The 22,348-nt window shown below is 34.5% G+C and overlaps 2 protein-coding genes across 11 annotated transcripts; both read left to right on the forward strand.

The window, feature by feature from the left end:
* Positions 1-1,156: 1,156 nt before the first annotated feature.
* LOC126702129 (putative disease resistance RPP13-like protein 1) lies at positions 1,157-10,707 on the forward strand. 10 transcript variants are annotated; one of them, XM_050400767.1, is made up of 8 exons: positions 1,157-5,481; positions 5,773-6,361; positions 7,005-7,049; positions 8,157-8,265; positions 8,488-8,578; positions 9,258-9,298; positions 10,017-10,079; positions 10,155-10,707. In XM_050400767.1, the coding sequence occupies exon 1, from the start codon at positions 1,200-1,202 to the stop codon at positions 5,421-5,423; it is 4,224 nt and encodes a 1,407-aa protein (XP_050256724.1). In that variant the 5' UTR covers positions 1,157-1,199; the 3' UTR covers positions 5,424-5,481; positions 5,773-6,361; positions 7,005-7,049; positions 8,157-8,265; positions 8,488-8,578; positions 9,258-9,298; positions 10,017-10,079; positions 10,155-10,707. The 10 variants fall into 10 exon arrangements, with proteins under 10 accessions (XP_050256724.1, XP_050256723.1, XP_050256725.1 ...); XM_050400766.1 differs by having other exon boundaries at positions 10,186-10,707; XM_050400768.1 differs by having other exon boundaries at positions 8,157-8,219; positions 10,186-10,707.
* Positions 10,708-15,422: 4,715 nt separating this feature from the next.
* LOC126702584 (uncharacterized) lies at positions 15,423-20,229 on the forward strand. The gene is made up of 2 exons (XM_050401328.1): positions 15,423-16,488; positions 19,829-20,229. The coding sequence occupies exon 1, from the start codon at positions 15,516-15,518 to the stop codon at positions 16,479-16,481; it is 966 nt and encodes a 321-aa protein (XP_050257285.1). The 5' UTR covers positions 15,423-15,515; the 3' UTR covers positions 16,482-16,488; positions 19,829-20,229.
* Positions 20,230-22,348: the final 2,119 nt, after the last annotated feature.

Consider the following 22,348-nt stretch of genomic DNA (forward strand, 5'->3'; position numbering starts at 1 on the left):
TGGCATGACAAATTCAATGCAAGCAACACTTTTTAAAGCAGCTATATACACTAAACAACCAACTAGATAGTGAGGAGGAGACCCTTACTTGACATGAGGATGAGCAAATATACTGCTGAGATTGTATGAGACTGAGAGGAGCAATGTTTTGCTGCTGATGTATGAGAGTTTATGAGAGTTGTATGATGTTTTGTGAGAGTTGTTGAGAGAGGTTTTGTGAGAAGTTGCTGAAGGTGTGAGTTGTGTGAGGCAGTGAAAATATTTTCTGAGAGTTGTGTGAGAGGTTGTGTGAGAGTTTTTTATTACAGACCAATCACCCAAAAATAAAACACGGATATGACCAACGCCAAAACAGTGCTGGTCAGACTTTTCTTTATAAGCTTTGCACATTCAAAATGACATAACCCACTCAAAAACAAATACTTGATGGCACGCCCAAAGGAGACCAAAAATACAACACAGTAGCTGGTCAGCTTTGCACAAAAACACAGACTTGATGGACTTGATGGCACACCCAAAAGAGACCAAAAATACAACACGTTAGCTGGTCAGCGTAAGGTTCAAAAACAGACTTCATGTCAGATATTCTCTGCATGGACTTCATGGCACGCAAGAGACCAAAAATACAACACAGTAGCTGACTTGATGGCACGCAAGAGACCAAAAATACAACACAGTAGCTGACTTGATGGCACGCAAGAGACCAAAAATAATACTATAGTAGCTGGTCAGTTCAAAAACAGACTTCATGTCAGATATTCTCTGCACGCCTGCACGCCCAAGACTAGACACGACCGAGACATGTGAGCTGGTTTGACTGTGTGAAAATCGAGTCTCTGAGACTCGATTTCACTTTAAGTAAATCGAGTCTCATAGACTCGATTTCTACGTGTTCTCCACGTAGAAATCGAGTCTCAGACACTCGATTTCTACGTGGAGTACACGTGGAAATCGAGTCTCAGACACTCGATTTCTGCGTGTACTCCACGTGGACTTTTCGCATAGGAAACCAGGTAAACCGAGCCTTAGAGGCTCGATTTACAGGCCCTAAATCGACCCTCTAAGGCTCGAGTTGTTACAATTACAAATTGTTTGCAAACGGGGCCAACTAACTGAATAGTTAGTTTTTAAATGCTAGTTTCCTACAATCTCCCCCATATTTCTTTTGTTCTTAGTTCTTACAAAGAAAGAAATTAGCCATGTCAGTTATTGGAGAGCTTGCTCTATCTGCTCTCTTTCAGGTGTTATTTAACAAGATAACCTCTCCAGACTTGTCGAAGATCTTTCACAAAGAGAAAGTTGATGCTGACATCAAGATGTGGAAGAGAACGTTGCTGAAAATCCATGCAGTTCTTGATGATGCAGAAGAGAGGCAGATGACTAGCAAGCTCGTGAAGGTGTGGTTGGATGAGCTCAGAGACTTGGCTTATGATGTGGAGGACATCTTGGACGAGTTTGCTACTGAAGCTTTGCGATGTAAGTTGAATGCAGAATCCAGCACAAGTAATAAGGTAAGAAAGCTCATCCCTGCTTGTTGTGTGAGTTTGAATCCAAGTTCAGTTATGTTTGATGCTAATATGCGGTCGAAGATCAAAGATATCAATACAAGGTTGCAAGAAATTGTGACGCAGAAGAATGATTTGCAATTGAGAGACTGGGTTGGGGGAAGGACTATACCATCAAGACCAAAGCTGCCCACAACTTCTTTGGTGGAAGGCCTTGTTTATGGCAGGAAGGAAGATCAAAAGGCTATTGTGGACTTGTTGCTGAGCAGTGAGTTGCATAATGCTCAACTTTCTGTGATTCCCATAGTTGGTATGGGGGGGTTGGGTAAAACAACTCTTGCCCAACAAGTCTACAATGACGATGAGGTAATGGGTTATTTTGATTTGAAAGCATGGGTTTGTGTTTCTGAAGATTTTGACATTGTAAGGGTGACCAAAGTAATTTTACAGTCTGTAACTACTGAGACCTGTGGTGTTAATGATTTGAATTTACTACAAATCAAATTGAAGGAGAAATTGAATGGCAAGAAGTTCTTGCTCATTTTGGATGATGTTTGGAATGACAACTATAATGATTGGACTAAACTACGTTGTCCTTTTGAATTTGGGGCTCCAGGAAGTAAGATTTTAATCACAACTCAGAACGATCGTGTATCATCAATTATGGGCACTACTCAAGCTTACAAGTTGAAGGAGTTGTCAAATGATGCTTGTTTGACTGTATTTACCCAAAATGCATTGGGGACAACCAGTTTTAGTGCACATCCAGAACTTCAAGAAATCGGTCGAAAAGTTTTAGAGAGGTGTAAAGGCTTACCTTTGGCAGCAAAAGCCCTTGGAGGCCTTTTACGCACTATACCTGATCGTAATGAATGGAAATGTGTGCTAAATAGCAAGATATGGGATATGTCAGCAGAGAATAATGATGTTCTTCCAACTCTTAGATTGAGCTATCTATATCTCCCTTCAAATTTAAAGAGGTGTTTTGCCTATTGTTCACTATTCCCAAAAGATTATGAATTTGAGGAGAAAGAACTAGTCTTGTTATGGATGGCTGAAGGTTTGCTTCAAGAAATAGGACAGAAGCCAATGGAAGATCTTGGTGCTGAGTATTTTCGTGATCTACGTAGGAGATCATTTTTTCAACAATCAAGCCGAAATAAATCACTCTTTGTCATGCATGACCTCATCAATGATCTAGCACAATGGGCAGCAGGAGACTTGTGTTATAGGTTGGAGGACAAATTGGGTGGTGATAAGCAACTCAATATTTCTACAAAGGTACGTCATTTCTCCTACATTCGTTGTTATTATGATGGCATCACAAGATGTGAAGACTTCCCAAAAGATAAGCGTTTACGAACCTTCCTACCACTACCAATAGAGAACTCAGGCTACTTAACAAATTTCGTTCCTAATTGTTTGTTGCCACAATTAAGATGCTTAAGGGTATTATCTTTATGTGGATATGAAATTATTGAGCTACCAAGTTCAATCGGTCATTTGAAACATCTAAGATATCTCAACATTTCATATACTTTGATAAGAAGTTTACTAGAATCAATAAGTTCTTTATACAATTTGCAAACATTGATGTTGAAAGGTTGTTCCCATCTCATAAAGTTACCAGAGAAAATTGGGAATCTAGTAAATCTTAGACATCTTGATATTACAGAAACGCATTCAATCAAAGAGATGCCGGTGGGAATAAAAGAATTAAAGAACCTACAAACACTATCTGATTTTGTTGTGGGGAAAGATACTGGATCCAAGATAGGAGACTTGATGAACTTGAAGTCTCTTCATGGAACACTTCGCATTTCACATTTGGAGAACATGCTTGATGTTGAGGATGCAAGAAAGGCCAATTTAAAAGGTAAGAAGAATTTAGATGCATTGGTAATGAAATGGGAGTTTGCACATGATGATTTACAGGAAGCAGGAATTGCAATAGATGTTCTTGATATGCTACAACCTTGGACAACGGTGAAAGAACTTTCAATTGATGGCTATGTTGGTGTGAAATTCCCAACTTGGTTTGGTCATCCTTCATTTTTGAATATGGTGCTCTTAAGGATTGAGAACTGTAGAAAATGCACATCATTGCCAGCAATCGGACAATTACCATCTTTGAAAGACCTTGTCCTAATTGGAATGGCTGGGGTACGGAGTGTTGGTCCTGAGTTTTTTGGGGAAGGTTGCTCAAAACCTTTTCAATCCTTAGAGACACTTCATTTTGAGAATATGCAAGAATGGCACGAGTGGATTCCTTGTGGACTTGAGTATGAAGAATTCCCACACTTGCGTGAGCTTTTTATCTTTGAATGCCCCAAATTGCAAGGAAAATTGCCCCTTCATCTCCCATCATTAGAAAATTTATCAGTTTGTAAATGTGAGCAGTTGGTTATTTCAATTCCAAGCCTTCCAATGCTTCATGAATTAGAAATTGTGGGATGCAAAGAGGTGTTGAACGAAAGTATGGTTGAGTTATGCTCGCTACACTCAATTGTTTTTTCTATTCCAGATTTGAAAAGCTTGACAGAAGAGTTCATTCTGGGGTTAACAAAAGTAAAAAATCTGACCGTAAATGATTGTAAGGAGCTGACATCTCTATGTCCAGATACACTCATTTCCCTTGTAACACTAGATATCAGATTGTGCCCGAGTCTTAACAACATCAGCTTGACATCTACGTTAAGGACACTAAAAATTGATGGTTGTAGTGCTTTGAAATCCCTGCCAATGTCCAATTGTATGTGTTTGAAATATGCAACTATTCGGAAATGTAATTCTTTGACATTCATTTCAGGAGCCCAGTTACCTCCAGCTTTGAAAGGGTTATATGTTTATAATTGTGAGAATTTGCAGTTTGTGGTAGATGAGGGAGAGGCTTCTTCACCTTCTTTATTGATGAATGGGGAGAATTTTAACTGCAACAATAACAATAATGCATCTCATCTTGAGCTTTTAGAGATAAGGGAATGTCCATCTCTAAAATGCTTATCATCAAAAGGCAACCTACCTACCATGCTTAAACACCTTGAGATTTGGCGATGCTTAGAGTTGACATCCTTATCATCAATAGACCAGTTACCTGCATCCCTTAAACACCTTTCTGTACGCTTTTGTCCAAAGTTGGAGTCAATAGCAGACAAGTTACAAAATAATGTGTCTCTTGAACAACTTAGATTAGTGTATTGTAAAAAGCTTAAATCCTTACCGGAGGGCCTACACAGACTCTGCCACCTCAATGAGATCAACATACGTGGCTTTTCAAGTCTTGTTTCCTTCCCGGATGGAGGGCTGCTCCCCACTAGTCTGAGAAAGGTTTTGATTGAAGACTGTGAGAAACTTGAGGCCTTGCCCAACTGCATGCACAAGCTCACCTCGCTTCAACAATTAAGCATATGGGAATGTCCAAGCATCATATCCTTTCCAGAAGAGGGTTACCCCACCAGTTTAAGGGTTCTTTCTCTAACAGGGGTCAATATATGTAAGCAAGTATTTAAGTGGGGATTGCATAGACTCACGTCTCTTACAGATCTCTCCATTTATGGTGGATTTCCGGAGTTGCAGTCATTTCCTGCGGAGGATGAGGAAGGGAAGCTGATGATGACATTGCCTACCTCTCTCACCACCCTAGAGATTGCAAAATTTTCAAATATAGGATTCCTATCCTCTAAGGGCTTTCAAAACCTCACTGCACTTGAAGAACCGTGGATATTCTATTGCCCTAAACTCGCCTACCTCCCAGAGGACCTGCCTCCCTCGCTTCTAAAACTTCGTATTTATGAGTGTCCTCTACTGAAACAACACTGCAAGAAAGGCAAAGGGCGAGAGTGGTTCAAGATCGCCCACATCCCTCAAGTTGAGATTGATTGGAGGTCTGTCTATGAGGTGGAGGAGGAGCAGCAATAATTGTGTAAAACATAGAGGAAAAAGTACACAAGTGTACATATATACTCCTTCCAGTCAGGTACAACATTATTTGGTTTCACAATATTTAATTTTAAGAATTTATACAAAAATTATGCTTATTACATTGTTGATATCGAAAGCTGAATACAACAAAATCCTGTGTTTTAGAATGCAATAAATGATCTTGACCATTTCATTAGAATGCAAGAGCCCTTTAGATTGGATAAGATCTCACTGTCAGATCTGAATTTATTGAATTCAAATTCCATTACTAATTAGCTCTCTATTTTGGTGGAGAGATGCTGTTTGGATGCTGATCTTTCTTATTCTGTTATTGTTGTTATTGCAGCCAGTCTTTGAGCTATTTAGAAATGCAGGAATATTGCCATGCTTGAAGGCATGCCTGTCAATGCCTCTTAAGTTCTTAACTACTGCAAGCATGGTTACAATCTGTCTAGAAATAATGGCTGGGAATCATTTTCTAAAAGGAGCTGTAAACCTCTTGTTTGCAAATGGACATGATTTGTTGATTTTTGAGAGTGGAAAGTGCTGATCTTAGTAGAAGTCAATATCAAAAGAAAGACTTGCTTGTGAGATGCAAGCTTTGTATGCCAAGATTGAATGGGAAAGCAAATTGCAGTAGGATGTTATCTCAAAAGAAATCCATTGTACTTTCTCAGACAATTTGTGCAGGCTTATTCTATGTAGCATGTATTTATGAATGGTGTGGTGGCTGCATTTGTACTTACCAGTAGCTCCAAGGTTTGCATTCTTTGTTGTGGAAGGCAAACACCAAGCTGGGAGATACAAGCTGTTATGGGAAACATTTCCGCGCTGCGTTCATGATTTTCTAAGCTCTGGTTTCATCAAGTCCTAGACAAATTCTCACTAATGCTGCTCAGCTTGCCAATTCGGCAGCATCGTCTTTTATTCATATGGTAGGTGTTTTGCATTTTTTTTTTTTTTTTTTTTTGGCTTTGCATATATAAAAAAGCCCTATCAAGACTACCGGTTTACTAAAAATAGTCAGGGATGTGGTTGATTTGCAACCAGTTTGTCCAATTTGTTGAAAATTGTTCTTTGAAACATTATTTTCAGATTTTCAGTCATCAATTAATCTTGGCTTTAAGAATCATTTGGATAGAAGTATGCATTGTGCTTGAAATCATAGCTTTAAAATTATATAATAGGTATTAAAAAAAAAAAGAATACCATCATCATTTTTTTTTCTTTCAATATTTTTCATGACAGTGAAAGCACAGAAATTTTAACCTTCAATTTGTATTTTATATAATTCAAGTTCATTTCAAATTTCAGCTGCTTTATGATTGACCATCGGATGTGAAGTGAGCTAATTACCCATAATTACATCGATTTATTTGATCCTTCCTGATATTCTCACATTAAGTAAATTCAAATAATTAAAAAATTTGTCATGGTTTCTTATCATTTTAACTATGAAGATCAACTGCAATACACTGATTGAATTATACTCTTTGGGATAAAGGGTTTAATTTGATTGTGAGTGTGTGTGTGTGTTTTTTTTTTTCACTCTATCTGAAAGCTCATATCCATTTTCAGGGATTTCACAATGGTCCTATGAAAGAAGATCCAAAAGGAAAGGAGGTTGGTTTTGTACCATAATTCATAAATGTTCTTCTCTGTTTGCACATGCCCTGTATATAAAGCAATTTCCTGTTCATTTTATTTACTAGTATCATGTTATTTATATTTATAATCATTTTTTACTTGATGAATATTTTAGGCATAGATCAAAGATCCTACTATACCATCTGAGCCTTCAATTTTAACTTATTTACGGATTCGCGCCGACTTGACTCCGATTCGTGCCAACTCGACTCCAATTCGTGCTGACTTGGCTTTGATTCACGTCAATTCGGACCGATTCCCGCTAAACCAGGCCGATTCGGCCAGAATCAAGTCGTATCAGCTAAATTGGATCGTATTAGCCGGTGGCCAAAACTGACCGAAACAGGCCGAAATCGGCCTTGAATCATGCCGGAACAGCCAAAATCGGCTTTGAATGAGGCCCAAACATCCTAAAACTGTCCTTCCTCAATTTTATTTTGAATATTTGTTGCTTCTTTTGTGTTCTCTTTTTTGTTTTGTGTTTCTTGCCTTCTTCTTTCTTTGTTTTGTGAACCAAGGACATATAATGTGTTTTTTAAGAATATTTTAATAGTAAAAATATATAGAAAATATAAATAAAAATATTTTAAATAATTTTTTAATCGCTACACCCACACCCTACTTTTTCAAAAATTGCTAAGTCTTGCACCCGCACCCGCACCCGCACCCGCACCCGTGCTTCATCCCTTTATTGCAGTTATTGAATGAAATGAACCAGACTATTAGTAAGGATACATTCTTCAACACAAGGTATAATATTGAAAAAAAAAAACACTCAAGAACTGAATTTATATCTTGCCAAGTATGCAGAATTTTCCAGAACATACACCAATCAGGATAGATACAAGTTTTAGATAGATGTGGGAAATTTCGGCATCATTATACTACCTGTTCGATCTAGATTTAAGTTAATTTTAGTAGGGCAAGATGATTAACCTGACTGTGTTTCAACTGAAACAACATTCTGTACTAGTATATGATTTTTAGAAGTTTCATTGCTGATGATAGATCTGGAAGAATGCTTAAGGCATATTTTATTTGCTGACTGTTTTTTTTTTCACTGTCCATTTATGGTCTGCTCAGCATTGTGGCATAATCCCCAGGGAACTTAAAGACCAAGCAAAGCAGGCACTCCAGTCTAAGAGGGTAAACAACTAATCGACCATTTATATTTGATCTTGTATATAACAAGGTCAGTGTCCATTTCTTTGATCTGTTTCATCTTTCAAAACATCAGCAAGATAGATATAATTACTAGAAATTAGTGATGTGTATATTCTTTTCTTTTTCAAAGTTTTATCTCTTTAGTTTTGTGTATGCTATAGTATCTTCATTTCCATAAATGACATATACTGGTAAAGCAAAAAAACCAAGAATCATAGTTGTCATTGAAATTTTCATTGTAAACTTTCAGGCAAGATTTCCATTGGTTATTCAAACTGAAGGAAGCTAACCAATTATTATAGATGTTTTGAACCATTGAGAACGCCTCATTTGCGATTCTGGTAATTACAAATAAGCTTCTTGTCTTTAATTCATGTTAAGTATACATATACCAATGCTCTTCTTCTTCTGTTGGTTCCTTTCTGGTCTTTATTTGTTTGCTTCACTGCTTTCAGAACCTCACTCTATTAGAAATCCAGAAATCTCTCATTTCCTTAGCTCACAGCTTTTTAATAGGAGGGGATGACTCCCTCAGTTCTTATTCTTGTACTTGATACTCTTAACTTTCCAATACTGAAAAGTGGTGCCCCATCACTTCTTCATCTATGACATATAATAGAAGGAATGGATTGCATGATTTCACAAAAGAAAGATAGAAGGGTAGAAGAACAAGTCTCTGCTTCTAACTTTTATTCTTATATATTTTAAGGATAATTTTTTTCGTATTCCCAAAATATCAATTTTCAGAATTTTAAAGGATTTCATTCTTCCTTACTGTTGTGTCAGCATGGCACAAAATGTAAAACTCAATTTCAACAACATTGTGGCAAATGCTGCAAGGACCACTCAATGCCATGTACAGGACTCATTTTCATATGAACTATTCAGCTGCTCTAAAGTTGATGATTAGATGTTATGGAGAATAATTATCTATGTTTAGTTAATAGTTAGCAAACTATAAACTTGTATTTTGTAGAACTCAATTTCATATGAACAAATCACTTTTCTATATTTGTTCAGGTCATGGGAAAAATAATGCTGTTGAAGTTTGTAGTTCCAAGGTTTGTCATTGCTATTTAATTCACTGCCATCAATTTGTAGGTTTTAAGTATCCCTTCTGAATTATGAACTTCAAGCTATTTGTTTATAATAAATCTAAAACAAGCTAATTACCTGTCATTACAAATTACAGAACTTTTGAGGAGGTGTTCAAAGCTGAAACTCTCTTTTTGTATTCGTTTAGATTTTGTTTAAATTAAATTTGAAGGTTACAATAAAAGTGGGAGAGGCATTTGAATTTTCACTTGGGTCATTGGAATCTGCCAGACACATTATTGAATACCATATTTTGATGAGAGATATGTACAAGAGGCTTTTTGTGAGCTGGTTCAGGCCCTTTAACTAAGTAAGAAAAGCCATTACCAAGGCCCAACCTTGACAGGCTATTAGTCACTATTCCTAGAAAATGGTCATGGTTAGGTTGAAACAAATGCGAGCATAGTTACTATTAGTTGCTATTCTTGTGTTGCAATAAATAGATTTAATGTTATGTTTTGTCCAATCTTATGTCAGCTGAACTTGGATTTGTAAAATTTACTATTTGGGGGTACACAACACACTGATAATAATAGACTATTTTGGAAGTTGGTTATATATTCTTTGACTCCAAGTCTGAAATTGATGTGTTTCTTCTCTATTGGACCTTTTGCATTGGCATTACTTCTTCAAACGTCCCCTGAAAGTTGTGGTTGAGTGTTAATAATTTGATATGCAATGCAGTTTAATGGATTAGCTTGGCTCTTTTTGAGTGTTCCAAAAGGTAGCTCATTGCTGTACAAGGAGGTGAATATCCTTTGAAATTTCATTTTCGGATTTAATTTTTGGCTTACTTTCACATGCTAGACTATAATAGAATAGACTTTCTTTATGTGATTGTGCTTGAAAACAGGAGTTTGAGAAGATGAACAAGAAACGCCAAATAACTTCCGAGATGATTATGCCGTGAGCAGATGACAAAAAAAATGACAAGGGTGAGAAGATGTATATCCAAACCTGAATGGCACAATATGCAGGGGAGCTATGGGAGATACTAAAAAAGATAACACCATTGTCTATATGTGCGTGCTTAATCAAATGGAAAAAGAATTGATGACATAATGGTGTCTTTGTCTGCTAAAGATGGTAATCTGAGCAAAAAATTTAATATGATGTAAATGCCTGAAATATGTATACAATACAACATAAATAGCTAATCTCTCTCTCTCTCTGAGGCATTGACTAGCTTGAAGAAGGCAGAGCATTGGAATGTTGAAGTCTATTAATTCTACCGGTGTTACACATATACACTAAGAATCTGAAACTGTACCTGTTTGTATTTTGAAATTAAAATTACCTCTTATATATGGAAGAAAAAATAGTTTGTATCTACTTGCATATATTTATTTTAATTTTTTGATGTGTTTGATTTTAACATTTGTCTTTCTATCTTCCTATGTTGAACAACATTGGTGCAATGAGAGTTAAACATGTGTACATTGAGTTCATAAATTGTTGTAAGGCTTAGAACATTGAAGGAGGACTTTATCTTCATTCTCATGAAGTTCTTTTTTCTCCCCCATTTGATGTTATAGTTTCTGAATCAATCCAATTTATATTTGATGATTTATTATGCAAACTCGATAGACTATTATGAACATTATTACAAATCTCAGCTCAATTATGTTCAAAATCCTTAAATCCTTGATGAGTGGCTCTAGCAATTTTTAATTTTAAATTAAGTAAAATTGTAAAATTTAAATTAGGGACATAAATTATGTAGCCCAAACAAGATTTTTTTTTTTTTTTTTTCTCATTCCGATTCTGTTGGTTCTTAAAATTAGGTGTAAGATTTTGATTATTTTGTTGCTTAGTTGGCTATGTTTCTTTAATTCTTTCACTTTAGATTATTTACAATTTAGACTGATTTAATAAAGAGTAATGTATTACATAATCATATTTTTATTTATTATAGAAACAATCATAAATGTAATATAGGAACAATCATAAATTATAAATATAAATTTTGTTGTACCAAAATGAAAACAATTAATTTTTTTAAGAAATTCAAAAGGCAAAAACAAAAATATTCATTTTTTAATAAAAATTATTTATAACATTTTGTGAACCGTTAAAAAGAAGATAAAATATGGAAATTATTCTTTTAGTTCTAAACAAACTTTCTCAAACCTGACTTTTTCTGCCAACAATCCAAAACACCAAAAAATGTAACTAAAAAACTTTAATAAAACATAAAAATGATTAATTGGACCAATTAGGAAAACAATTTTTTTTTTTGATAAATAATTAGGAAAACAATTTGTTGTTGATAATCTATTAAGGATATTTTATTTGCAAAAATTGTAATTTCGTCCACCCAAAACATATTATCAAATAAAAAATTATTAGCAAAATCTAAGAATTAAATTTCTAAATATGCATTGTCATAAAATAATAATAATAATAAAAATAAAAATACAAAACCTATAATTTTTCACCCATCCGATTATTTTTGTTTGGCTAACCTTTGCTTTTCTCTAAATAGATGGCATTATAGAGTACTTATAATACAACTATTAAGAGTAATTTGTCCACCACAAAGGATTAAAAAATAAACTAAAATTAATAAAGTCTCATAGTTTAACACCTAAATTGACCACTATAAAAAATCATGCTATGTAATAAAATAAATACCAAATTACAATAAATATCAAATTATCCAAATCATGCTATGTAAATAGAATAATTTTATATTTTTATATACTACATTTAATTTTTTTAAATGCAATAGAATAACATTTAACAATCAAAGAGAACCAAAAAAATAAATAAATAATTGAAAACAAAACTAAATTGCATTAACCCAAAGTTGAGTTTTAAAGAATATAAAAAACAATCAACCTAAAGCAGAGATGCAAGAAAAATATAAAATTCACCAAAATATTGAGAGAGAGAGAGAGAGAGAGAGAGAGAGAGAGAGCTTTTTATGTGATGGAAAATTATGCATAGAATAGAAGAGATAGTGACAAATTTATAGTAAGAGAGTGTTAATAAGAAGAGACAAAAATAAAGGAAGATGAAGGGAAAGAGGAAAAATGGTATTAATGTAGAGGGTAGTGAATAGATGAAAAGGTAAGGGAGGGAGAAAGGTTAGAGAAGTGTAAATATTAAAAAAAATAAATGTTAAAAACAATTATAGGAAAATTGGAAAGAAAAAAGATAATGACTTGAATGCTGATGTTGGTTAACTAAGAGAGAGAGAGAGAGAGAGAGAGAGATTTTTATGTGATGGAAAACTATGCATAGAATGGAAGAGATAGTGACAGATTTATAGTAAGAGAGTGTTAATAAGAAGAGACAAGAATAAAGGAAGATGAAGAAAAAGAGGAAAAATGATAATAATGTAAAGGGTAGTGGAGAAATGAAAAGGTAAGAGAGGGAGAAAGGTTGGAGAAGTGTAAATATTTAAAAAAAATAAATGTTAAAAAAAATCATAGGAAAATTGGAATAAAAAAAGATAATAACTTGGACGCTGATGTGGTTTAACTAAAGCGTAGTAACAATAAATACTATGTTTCAACTTTTAGATAGATATATAGATTATTATTATTATTATTATTATTATTTTAGTGTAAAAAGCTTCTAAAGTTAGGTTGTGGTGAAGGTTTGTGTGATTTTTTTTTTTTTTTTTTTTTTATTGAGAAAATGGTATGTGTGAGTTTGAGTCATATTTTTGGCTAAAAATATGGCCAGCTTGATTACACTTTTATTTGTGGGAAATTAAAATTTTTCATCATAAACTATTATACCGATTATAGTTAATCTCTAAAACTATTGAATTACACAATTGACCTCCCTAAAGTCATAACTTTGTTTCAAATTTTCAATGTTCCCTTACCGTCCATTTTGGTGTTAGGTCTTTCCAAAACATACAACTAACTTGAACTAAGGGATAAATTAGTTTTTACTTTTTAATACTAAATTTTTACTTTTTAATACTAAATTTTGTTAGAGTTAATCATAAAATAGACAACAAGGGGTATAAGTACAATATATTTTGGGCAAGACTTAGGTATAGTACTTAGGTATTGTTCATTAGGTTCTCCTATTAAGATTCTGCCATGTGACTTTTTTTCTCATAGATGGAAGTGTATTTTTTTTAGTTAAGTGACTATATGGTAAAATCTTAAGAGAAAAATTTAAAGAACAGTACTTAAAGTATTGTATAAGTTTTGTCCATATATTTTTAAGATTAATCAAGGCGATAGCTTATGTAGGAAAAATGTAATCAGGGTGATAAGTGTAATTAAGGGGTCTATTGTGTGTTTTAAGAGTTCAAGAGGATAAGTGTAATCAAAGTGATAGCTTGTGCAAGAAAAATGTAATAAATGACAAATTGCAAATTGCACATGCTAATACCCAGTACAACTTATTTTATAACTTTTTGAAGTGATAAATTGTAATTAGTAAAAAATAAAAGCAATATAGATTTTAATTACTTTAACTAAGAAAATCACTGTTAGCCTATACCAAATACCGATTAGTTTTTTATCTGAAGATGGACACCCACAGCTAACTATGTCAAAAAGGTGCAAAACAAGGTGAGTACGTAACAAAGTTTTTTGCCAAGTGAAAGAAAACAACTTTGCCACAATTCACCATTTCAATTTTTTGGAGAAAAAAAAGCTCCCTTCGAGACTAATCATAAATCAAGCAGCGGTATTAAGATTTGATTTGAGAGAGAGTGAGAGAGACAGAGGATAGCAAACTGGTCATTGCAGTGTCCACATAGGAGACCGCTATTAAAACCGATGGGACCCTGAATTCATGTTTTTTCCCTCCTTCCCCTTATTATTATGTTGCTGGATAAAGATACTCAAACAGTCAAAGTCAAACCCAATTTGACAAGGAAAATAGTAAAATACCATCAAAATCATACGATTCGGTGGTAAGGTTGAATTTAATGTTAATTCAATTTAATTTTTATTTATTTATCAAAATAGTAATGATACAAGGGCAAAAATAAAAAAAAAATAGTAATGATACAAAAACTTTCACAATCTACTATTAGGCCTTGTAACTCAAGTAATACCCGGTTCACCATGTAACCGTCAGCACAGGGGTTCTATTCCCGCAATAAACAATGACTCAACCAAAAAAAAAAAAAAAAAACTACTTTCACAATCTTTCTCGCAAAATAGTTTTTATTTTTATATTGCTTATGAATCTCAAAATATTGCACTTTTATTTTTCTATAATTGATAATTACTATGAGGGAAAAAATAAAATTTGAATCTTAAACAATTAAATTCTTAAAAATTAAAAAAAAAAAAAAGAATAGTGGATATTTTCATTAAGAACACTATGAGCTACTAATTAGATGAGGAATAAAACTTTTGGTTAACAATATTACTTTCAAATAACATTAATTGCAACATTTCAAGGGTCTTATAATTCAATTGATTTTTTTTTATTTCATGTTTTTAAGTTTGTATTTCTATTTTTATTTTATTACCATTATTATTTTTAGTATCAATGCATGTTAATGTTATAAAAGAAAAAAGAAAAAAGAAAAAAAATCTAGGACCACAGTCTTTTGTATCACAACAGCCCTTGTATGCTCTAATGGAGGTTTTTTTTAATTAATAACGACAACCCTTGTATGCTCTAATGTAGGTTTTTTTTATTATATTTTTTATTTTAATCATGACAACCCTTGTATGCTCTAATGTTTTTTTTTTTTTTTGAGAGGGTTTCAATTTATAACGTCTGCTCCTATTGAACCTCAGATCTCTTAGACACTAATCAGTCTTTAGCGTAGGTAAAAATTGAACCCCAGATATTTTATACAACTATTAGAGACTTTACCAGTTAAGTTAACTAGAACCTATAACTCTTATATAGTTGGTAAGTGGTAAAATATAAATAAATTCAATTGAAAATAACAAACAATTTGCTATCATAAGATAGTTGCAAAAAATCGAGTATACTCGAGTTTCAAAAGTGGCCATAAGTGACCATGTAACTAATATGTTTGCAAAATGTGTGGTCGTATAATTAATGTTATAAAAATATCTGTAGTAAAAATGAAGTAAAACTGATTCGTCTGTCTCTCTCCCAACAAGCAAAGTTGATTTGGTTGACTGTTCAAGATCTCTAGTATGTCTAAGTATGACTTAAATAAGAAGTAAAAGAAAGCCTTCCATGACCATCCAATAGGAAAGAGAAAAAGGGAAAGCAAAGATGCTCCCATTGAAGCTGGTACGCTCTCTGGTCTTAGGAGAAACCATTAACAACCCTCTCTGTTTAACCCAACAACACACTCACCTTGACCACAATGATGTTGATACTAATGATGATGAAGATGACGATGATGATGATGATGATGATGAAGCCAATAATGCCATTCCTCACCGCAAACAAACAAGAGGAAGAAGAAGAAGAAAAACCAGCACTGACAAAAACAGCAAAACAAAAAAGACTCCATTTTTGTTGTTCTTACCAACAAAAGAGCTCATCACTGACACATACAGACTTGCCACCATAGCCAGAGACATGGGCATGGACTTACACCCAACCCCATCTCTCTCTCACATCATCTTCTCGTACCCATCTTCACCATCACCATCAACATCAGCTTCCTCTTCTTCTTCATCAACACCATCACCTTCATCACCATTCCCCATATCATGGTCATGGTCATCCTCATCACTTTCATCATCTTTCTTGCCAAACGATGCCGTTCCTCTCCCGTTTCCTTCACTCACCACAGCTTCTCTCACCCATCTCCGCTCTTTTGCTACTCTCTCCAAAGGGCTTTTCAAACTAGCCTTTGCCAACTTCACCACCAAAGCAACAATTGCTGACACCACTAGTAATTGGGACTGTTGCTCTGTGTCTCTGTTTTCCAGGCTCACCAGTGACCGAGTAGACACCATGGATGCGTTTTCTCGAGCTTTGGCTGGAATGGGTTGGACCCTTTTCAAGACCAAGCAAAACCCATCTCAGGATTTAAAGGAAAAGCGAGTTTGGGGTGGCAATTCGGTGTTTTTGTTCAGGAAGGTCGAGTCGAACCGGGTTCGGGCGGGTCGGGTGAATGAATGTAGAATAAGGGAGTTGAGGTTGCCCCCGTTGGATTTTAGGAATGCCCCTTTGAGGATTTTGCAGTACATTCTTCTAATGACTGATGATATCTTCTATCTGTCATGATATACCGGTATTTATTTATTTTTGGTTTTTGGTTTTCTTTCTGTTGCTAAGATTTCCTTTTTTGTATATTGGTGTGTGCAAAATTTGAGTAAAGTTGGTGAATTTATGGTTTTTAGATGGCTTTTTTTTCATTTGATTTTCTGCTATCTTAGGGTTTTTTTTTCTTTTTTTTTCCTAGCTTGTGGATATTGGAATGTTTAAATTGGAGATCGAAAGTTTGTGAACATATGGTCTTAGGTGGATCCTTTTTAGCCAATGTAGGTCGATGGCTGTCTTTGGTTGATCTTTGTTTGATCTTTGTTGTATTCTAATTTGGGAGTTTTCTGGAATGATGAACACCTGTTGCCAAAAGGAAAAGGAAAATACTTTTCTTACAAAACAATTTTATGAAATTTTCATACAGTTATTGAGTGAAAGCTGCCCTACAGAGATACGTTTAGGACTCCGTACTTTGTGTAGGGGGTAAGTCTCTTGAAAGAGGAACCACACCAAGATTCCAACCGAGCAAGGTGACGGGCAGGCTTCAAATTAAACAATAAGGTTAAGTTAGAGGAAAGATCTTTGAAAATGAATTGTAGATTAGTGAAGCTTAGGAAAAGATCATACCTTTGTTTTTGGCTCAGAAGGGTGTATTCATGGTTTTTTCTTGAGTGGAGTTGGTTATCAGTTCCCTATAAAGCGGGGGGATTTTGACGACACACCATCCCCTCAGATTGCCTACTAGGGTGCTTGCCCCAGTGATGTACAGTGACGGCCTGCCTCCTTGCATTTAATCCAAAACGGTTGGCGGTTGGTCTGAATAATAAATGCTGACATGATGGGTTCAACTTTTCTCATGTGTGCTTGTCAAGATTAGGGGAGCTTGACTCTCAAGCTCAGGGAGCTACTGGTTGAAGTTAGGAAGTGTTGCCTTAGGGTCTTCAGCTGGACCTTTATCCAAATATCCTGCTTAGGGTATGATCAGTGTCCAAAGCATGCAGTTGAATGAAGGGATGAGTTGGGGTTACCACATTGGTGGGATTTTGGATTGAACATTCTATGGTCGGGTGCTGGCCCAGGGGCTTTTATGGGGTTCAGTTGGTGCTTGGGTCTCAAGGATCCCTTTCCCCCTCTACTTTGCATTTGGCATACGGAGCATGACTTTCATCATTCTGTTAGAAACTTTTGTAAGATTTTTCTGTTTGGTTTGTAATTTTATATAGCATTTGACAAAGGATAAAACCAACAACAAAAAAAAAAAAAAAAATTGTCCCTTTAGTCTGCTATTGTGATATTGAGTTCGGATTTTTTGTGTGGAGGGTGATAAAGACAGATAGAAGAGAAGTTTGAAATAGTTGGTGTAGGATTTGGATTTCCTTTTGCGGATTCAATTGATTTTATTAGTCTCAATAGCTGTTGACATTGAAAACCATTGTGTAATTCATTGATGTTATTGATCTATATTTATTTTGTCAGATATCCCCCAAGTGTGTATATATGTTTTGCCAGATTCCTTTATCACAACAATGATCATTACATGTGCATTATTTCAGCACAAGTTCTTTTTGTAACTTTTGCCCCCTTTGGTTTTACCTTGGTTTCCTTAGGGTTTTTTTTTTTTTTTTTGGCAAGCTCACATAAATTATAGAACAACATGCAACCCTTGCTAGTGATTGCTATACTCTGAGCAATTGATACGTTGAATCTACACCATTGGCTGTAGATTTGGACAAATGAAGCTGTGTTGCCAATGTGGTTTTTGGTTTAATATATAGGGAATTCTACATTAAAGATTATATGGTGTTCCTTTTTATTTTTTAACTCCTGGATTTTGTTTAAATAATAAAGGTCTGGGGCATAATTTTATCATCTCCATTATTTAAAAAAAAAAAAAAAAACTATCACTTCCATAAGTAGAAAGCATATATCATAAATTTCAATGATTTATAGGAATTTAGAAGATGGAAATGAGTTAGCAAAGATTCACATTATAAGTTAAACCTTGAGATTTGCTTTGCATTTGGAAGGTAAGGAGGCATTAATTGACTAAATCAGATAGGCAGTTCCTCAAACGTCTACAACTTACACTGCAAAACTATTAAGCAAGCTCAATAATACCTTTTGTATTTACTCTATCAGTTTAAGTGAAAAAGTAGGATTCAGTGCTTGTTGAAGTTGTTGAGGAAAAGGAACTAGAATTGAGTGCAACATGGTTTGATTTCTTAAAGGACTTTAATGTGAGGTGTACTCTTGACAAAAACCAATTGTAGGAGTGTTGCACACCATTAAGACAAGAAAAGGCTGTAGGTGCCAACCATGGTCCTGATTTTAGCCTTGCTTTTAAATGCTGTGCATCAAGTGCTTTGAGCTACCAATATGTCACTTAAGACAAGGCCCAAATGCAATTTGGGCATTGTTATCACTCATCAGTGAACCTTAATTTTAGTGGTAGGCTTCCAGACTCCTATTTCTGTGCTGTGCTGATCTATTTTTACCATTTCCTTGGTCTCATATACGGACAAAGTTTCCTCAATTGCCAAAGCATGGAATATACTTATTGCCATGCAATGCAACTCACCACATTTCTTCACATTGTGATATCTGTATGTTCTGTTGGCCTTCCCTTATCACTATCTTTACTGTACTCATCATGCTGTGGCTCCTTCACTTTTTTTCTCTTCTTCACAGCATCTATACTCCTTTTCTATTGCTTTGCCAATGCATGGGAGTTTTCTGCTTTGCTGATGATAGAAGTTTTGTTCAAGCTATTACTTATCCCCAAAAAAAGAGAGGAAGTTTTGTCCAAGCTAGAGTTTTATTAATTCTTAGGAAATGCCAACAATGGGGAAGTGGAGATCTTCAAGGATAAAGGCACTACAATTGATATATTGTCTGGCTTGTTTCACTTTCAGAAAGGGACGGAGCCATTTTGATATGAAAGCAATCCACCACCAACTTTGGTTGGTTGTGGCTACAATTAAATGTCTACTTCTAGAAGGTGGACTATAATTGGGCAGCTAAATGAAGATAAGCCAATGCCTGCTCTGAAACTATGAAATTATTGAGCGAAGGCTGCCTTTTTAGGAATTCTCATAAGGACTTTGCACTGCAATTTACTTATAAAAATAAAAAATTGCATTAAAATTTTCTTGGTCTGATTCATATGCTTATTATGTATTAGATATCTTCTGCATTACTCTTACCGGTTTTATTTTTATTTTTTTTGCTTGCCCTGTATTTGTCATTGACAAATCCTTGAATAGTTTCATGGAATTCATTGTTTAGGTGACATTTTTATTTAACGTATGACCCCTGTTTTCTTTTGCTAAAAATAGCAAGGATTGATCTTGTCTGCATCTGCAATCCAGGGTTTCATTCTCAAGGGAATTTGATATGTCAGAAGAGTGAACAAGACAAAGTGGAGAAGAAAATTTGGTTCTATCTGAAATTTGGAGTAATTTCATCCTCGTACTAGCTTGAACTAGAGTAACTAACAGTGTTTCTTCTTCCCCCACTTTTTTTTTTTTTTTGGGGTGTATTTTCCCCATTTCTTTCATGTTAATGACGGGGGTTAATTATCTAATGCTTCTCAATCGGATGGGCTTCAGTACTTTACATTAACTTATGGACCTGAATGATGTATATATGTCTTTTTTTTAGTCATTTCCTAATCTTTTTCCCTCTCGTTTTTGACTATTGCAATATGTAAGATGTACAACTTTTTTGAGGCACATTGTCAATACAATTATGAGATGTCTGTTAAAAGTAATTTGTACAATGGAAGCTTGCAAACAGCTATGAGATCTTTCTTAGGTATTCCTCTAAAAATGTTTAATTTGATTAAGGGCTGTTAGGCTCTTCTTATGTATTCTCCTTTTCTCTGTCTCTCTCTCTTTGAGAGAGATTAAACTGAAATACCAATAATGTTAGGAGCAGTTCTTTCTGCAAAATTAGTAATCCCACCAAGTGCCTCCTTGCAGATCATTCACATTTTTGCTGTTAAACTAACACTTCATCTAGTCATTTATGATGGTGCAATCTTAATTGAGACTAAGCAGTGATTACAAGTAACAGCAATCCACAGAAAATTATCTTATGAGACAAGTCTCATTAGACCCTCCCAGGCACCCCCAATGCTGAGAGAGAGTGGTGTCTTAGACCGTTTCATGAGATATCACTTTGAAATCCAATAACCATTCCAAGAACATTCTGCTGTTGTTTTTACCTTAGTAGAACATGCAGTTCTATCATATTCTCACCACCCCCTACCCCACATACTTAACATCTTTGCACTGCTTTTGTTATATATGCCTTTTCACAATCTTGGCATACAATTATTCTAGACAACTAGTCACTGGAATGAATTCGTCATACCTGTTGAAGTTGACTAAAGCAGAATTAGTTTAGAGCAAACAAAGATGCTCTCCAAATCAGAGTATCTTAAGATACCTTTGAGTGGGAATGAAATGCCATTCAGGGTATTGTTTTCAGATCCCTTACGAAATTATCACCAGTGGCAATGCCTCGAAAGTATACTTTTGAAAATTGCTTTTGAAATAGATTGATTACTCAAAGGGCTCATTTCCAGATTCCCACTTTAGAGTGTCTTCCAAGATAAGACCCCATTCCATGTGGTCCATTGAAAAGATTCAGCAGCTTTGGAAGAGTGTTCAGTTTTTTTTTTTTTTTGATTCTCAACATAAAAAATTTCATTAAACCGAAATGGAAGTCATACAGTTTACATCATTTAGCACTTGGTCTACAATCATAGGTGGAGTATCCTCCCCCCAAATGACACAGTCATGTATAACCTTGGCATGTCTTGCCAGAGAAAAAAAAATGTCACTAGATAAGATGAACCTTGTGAAACCCCTCATAAATTCACAGAAAACCAATTTTGTGCATATTATTCATGCTGTCACAAAAAGCATCCGATCTGATATGCTTGCACAAGTGTTTGTTTTCTTACAGTTGTGTACAATATACTCTCTGGAGTTGAAGCTATAACACAACCACGACTTTCCAACCTCTCAAGAAAATCATTAGTTACCCAATGTTCATGCTAAAAGAAAAGTATGATATTATTGTACTATCAGAGATTCAGAATATTGTATAATTTTCTTAAAATATGACTTTTTCCTGGGAGAATAGAATGTCTTCAATTCAACTTCAAGAACAATATACTATCATTGCAATATTATTCTGTTACACATATAAAGGCCCATTTTGGTTCCCGATTCTTGAACCCAACTAAAAATTGAGGCAATTCTTTGTGCCCGGGTTCAGACTTCAGAGACATACCTCTACTATAACAATTGCTTCACATTAAGCCCTTGTTTGGTGGTTTTAATAGAAGGAATGAAAAATTCATTTCATTATTTAGAAGTTTAAGTGGAAGGAAATGAAATAAGTATAAAAAAATACTCATTCTTCTTTATTTCCTTAATACCTCAAATTTTTATTCTCCTCAAAATTTGTAAGAATTAAAGGGAATGAAATTAGATTTAATAAATTTTGTACTAAAACTCCTAAAATACCCCTATATATTTAGCAATTTATTTTAAAATAGAGATCAAATAGTAATATTATCATAAAATGATTCCATTATTTTTTCTTTATGTTACTCTCAAACAAAGTTACTTACATTCTATTTCTTTCCATTCATTTATTTCAAAATATCCAAACAAGATAACTTAATTCCATTTCATTCCATTCTTTTTTTCTATTCTTTTTCCTTAAATACATTTCATTCCATTAATTTCATTTCATTTCTATTATTTTATGATTATTTCATTCTATTCCATTCCCTTCTGTGAAGGAATTGCCACATTTCACTTCTTTTATGCTTTTATGATCATTCCATTCCCTTCTTTGGAGGAACTGCCGCA

The sequence above is a fragment of the Quercus robur genome, chromosome 10, assembly GCF_932294415.1.
Source record: "Quercus robur chromosome 10, dhQueRobu3.1, whole genome shotgun sequence".
Taxonomy (NCBI): domain Eukaryota; kingdom Viridiplantae; phylum Streptophyta; class Magnoliopsida; order Fagales; family Fagaceae; genus Quercus; species Quercus robur.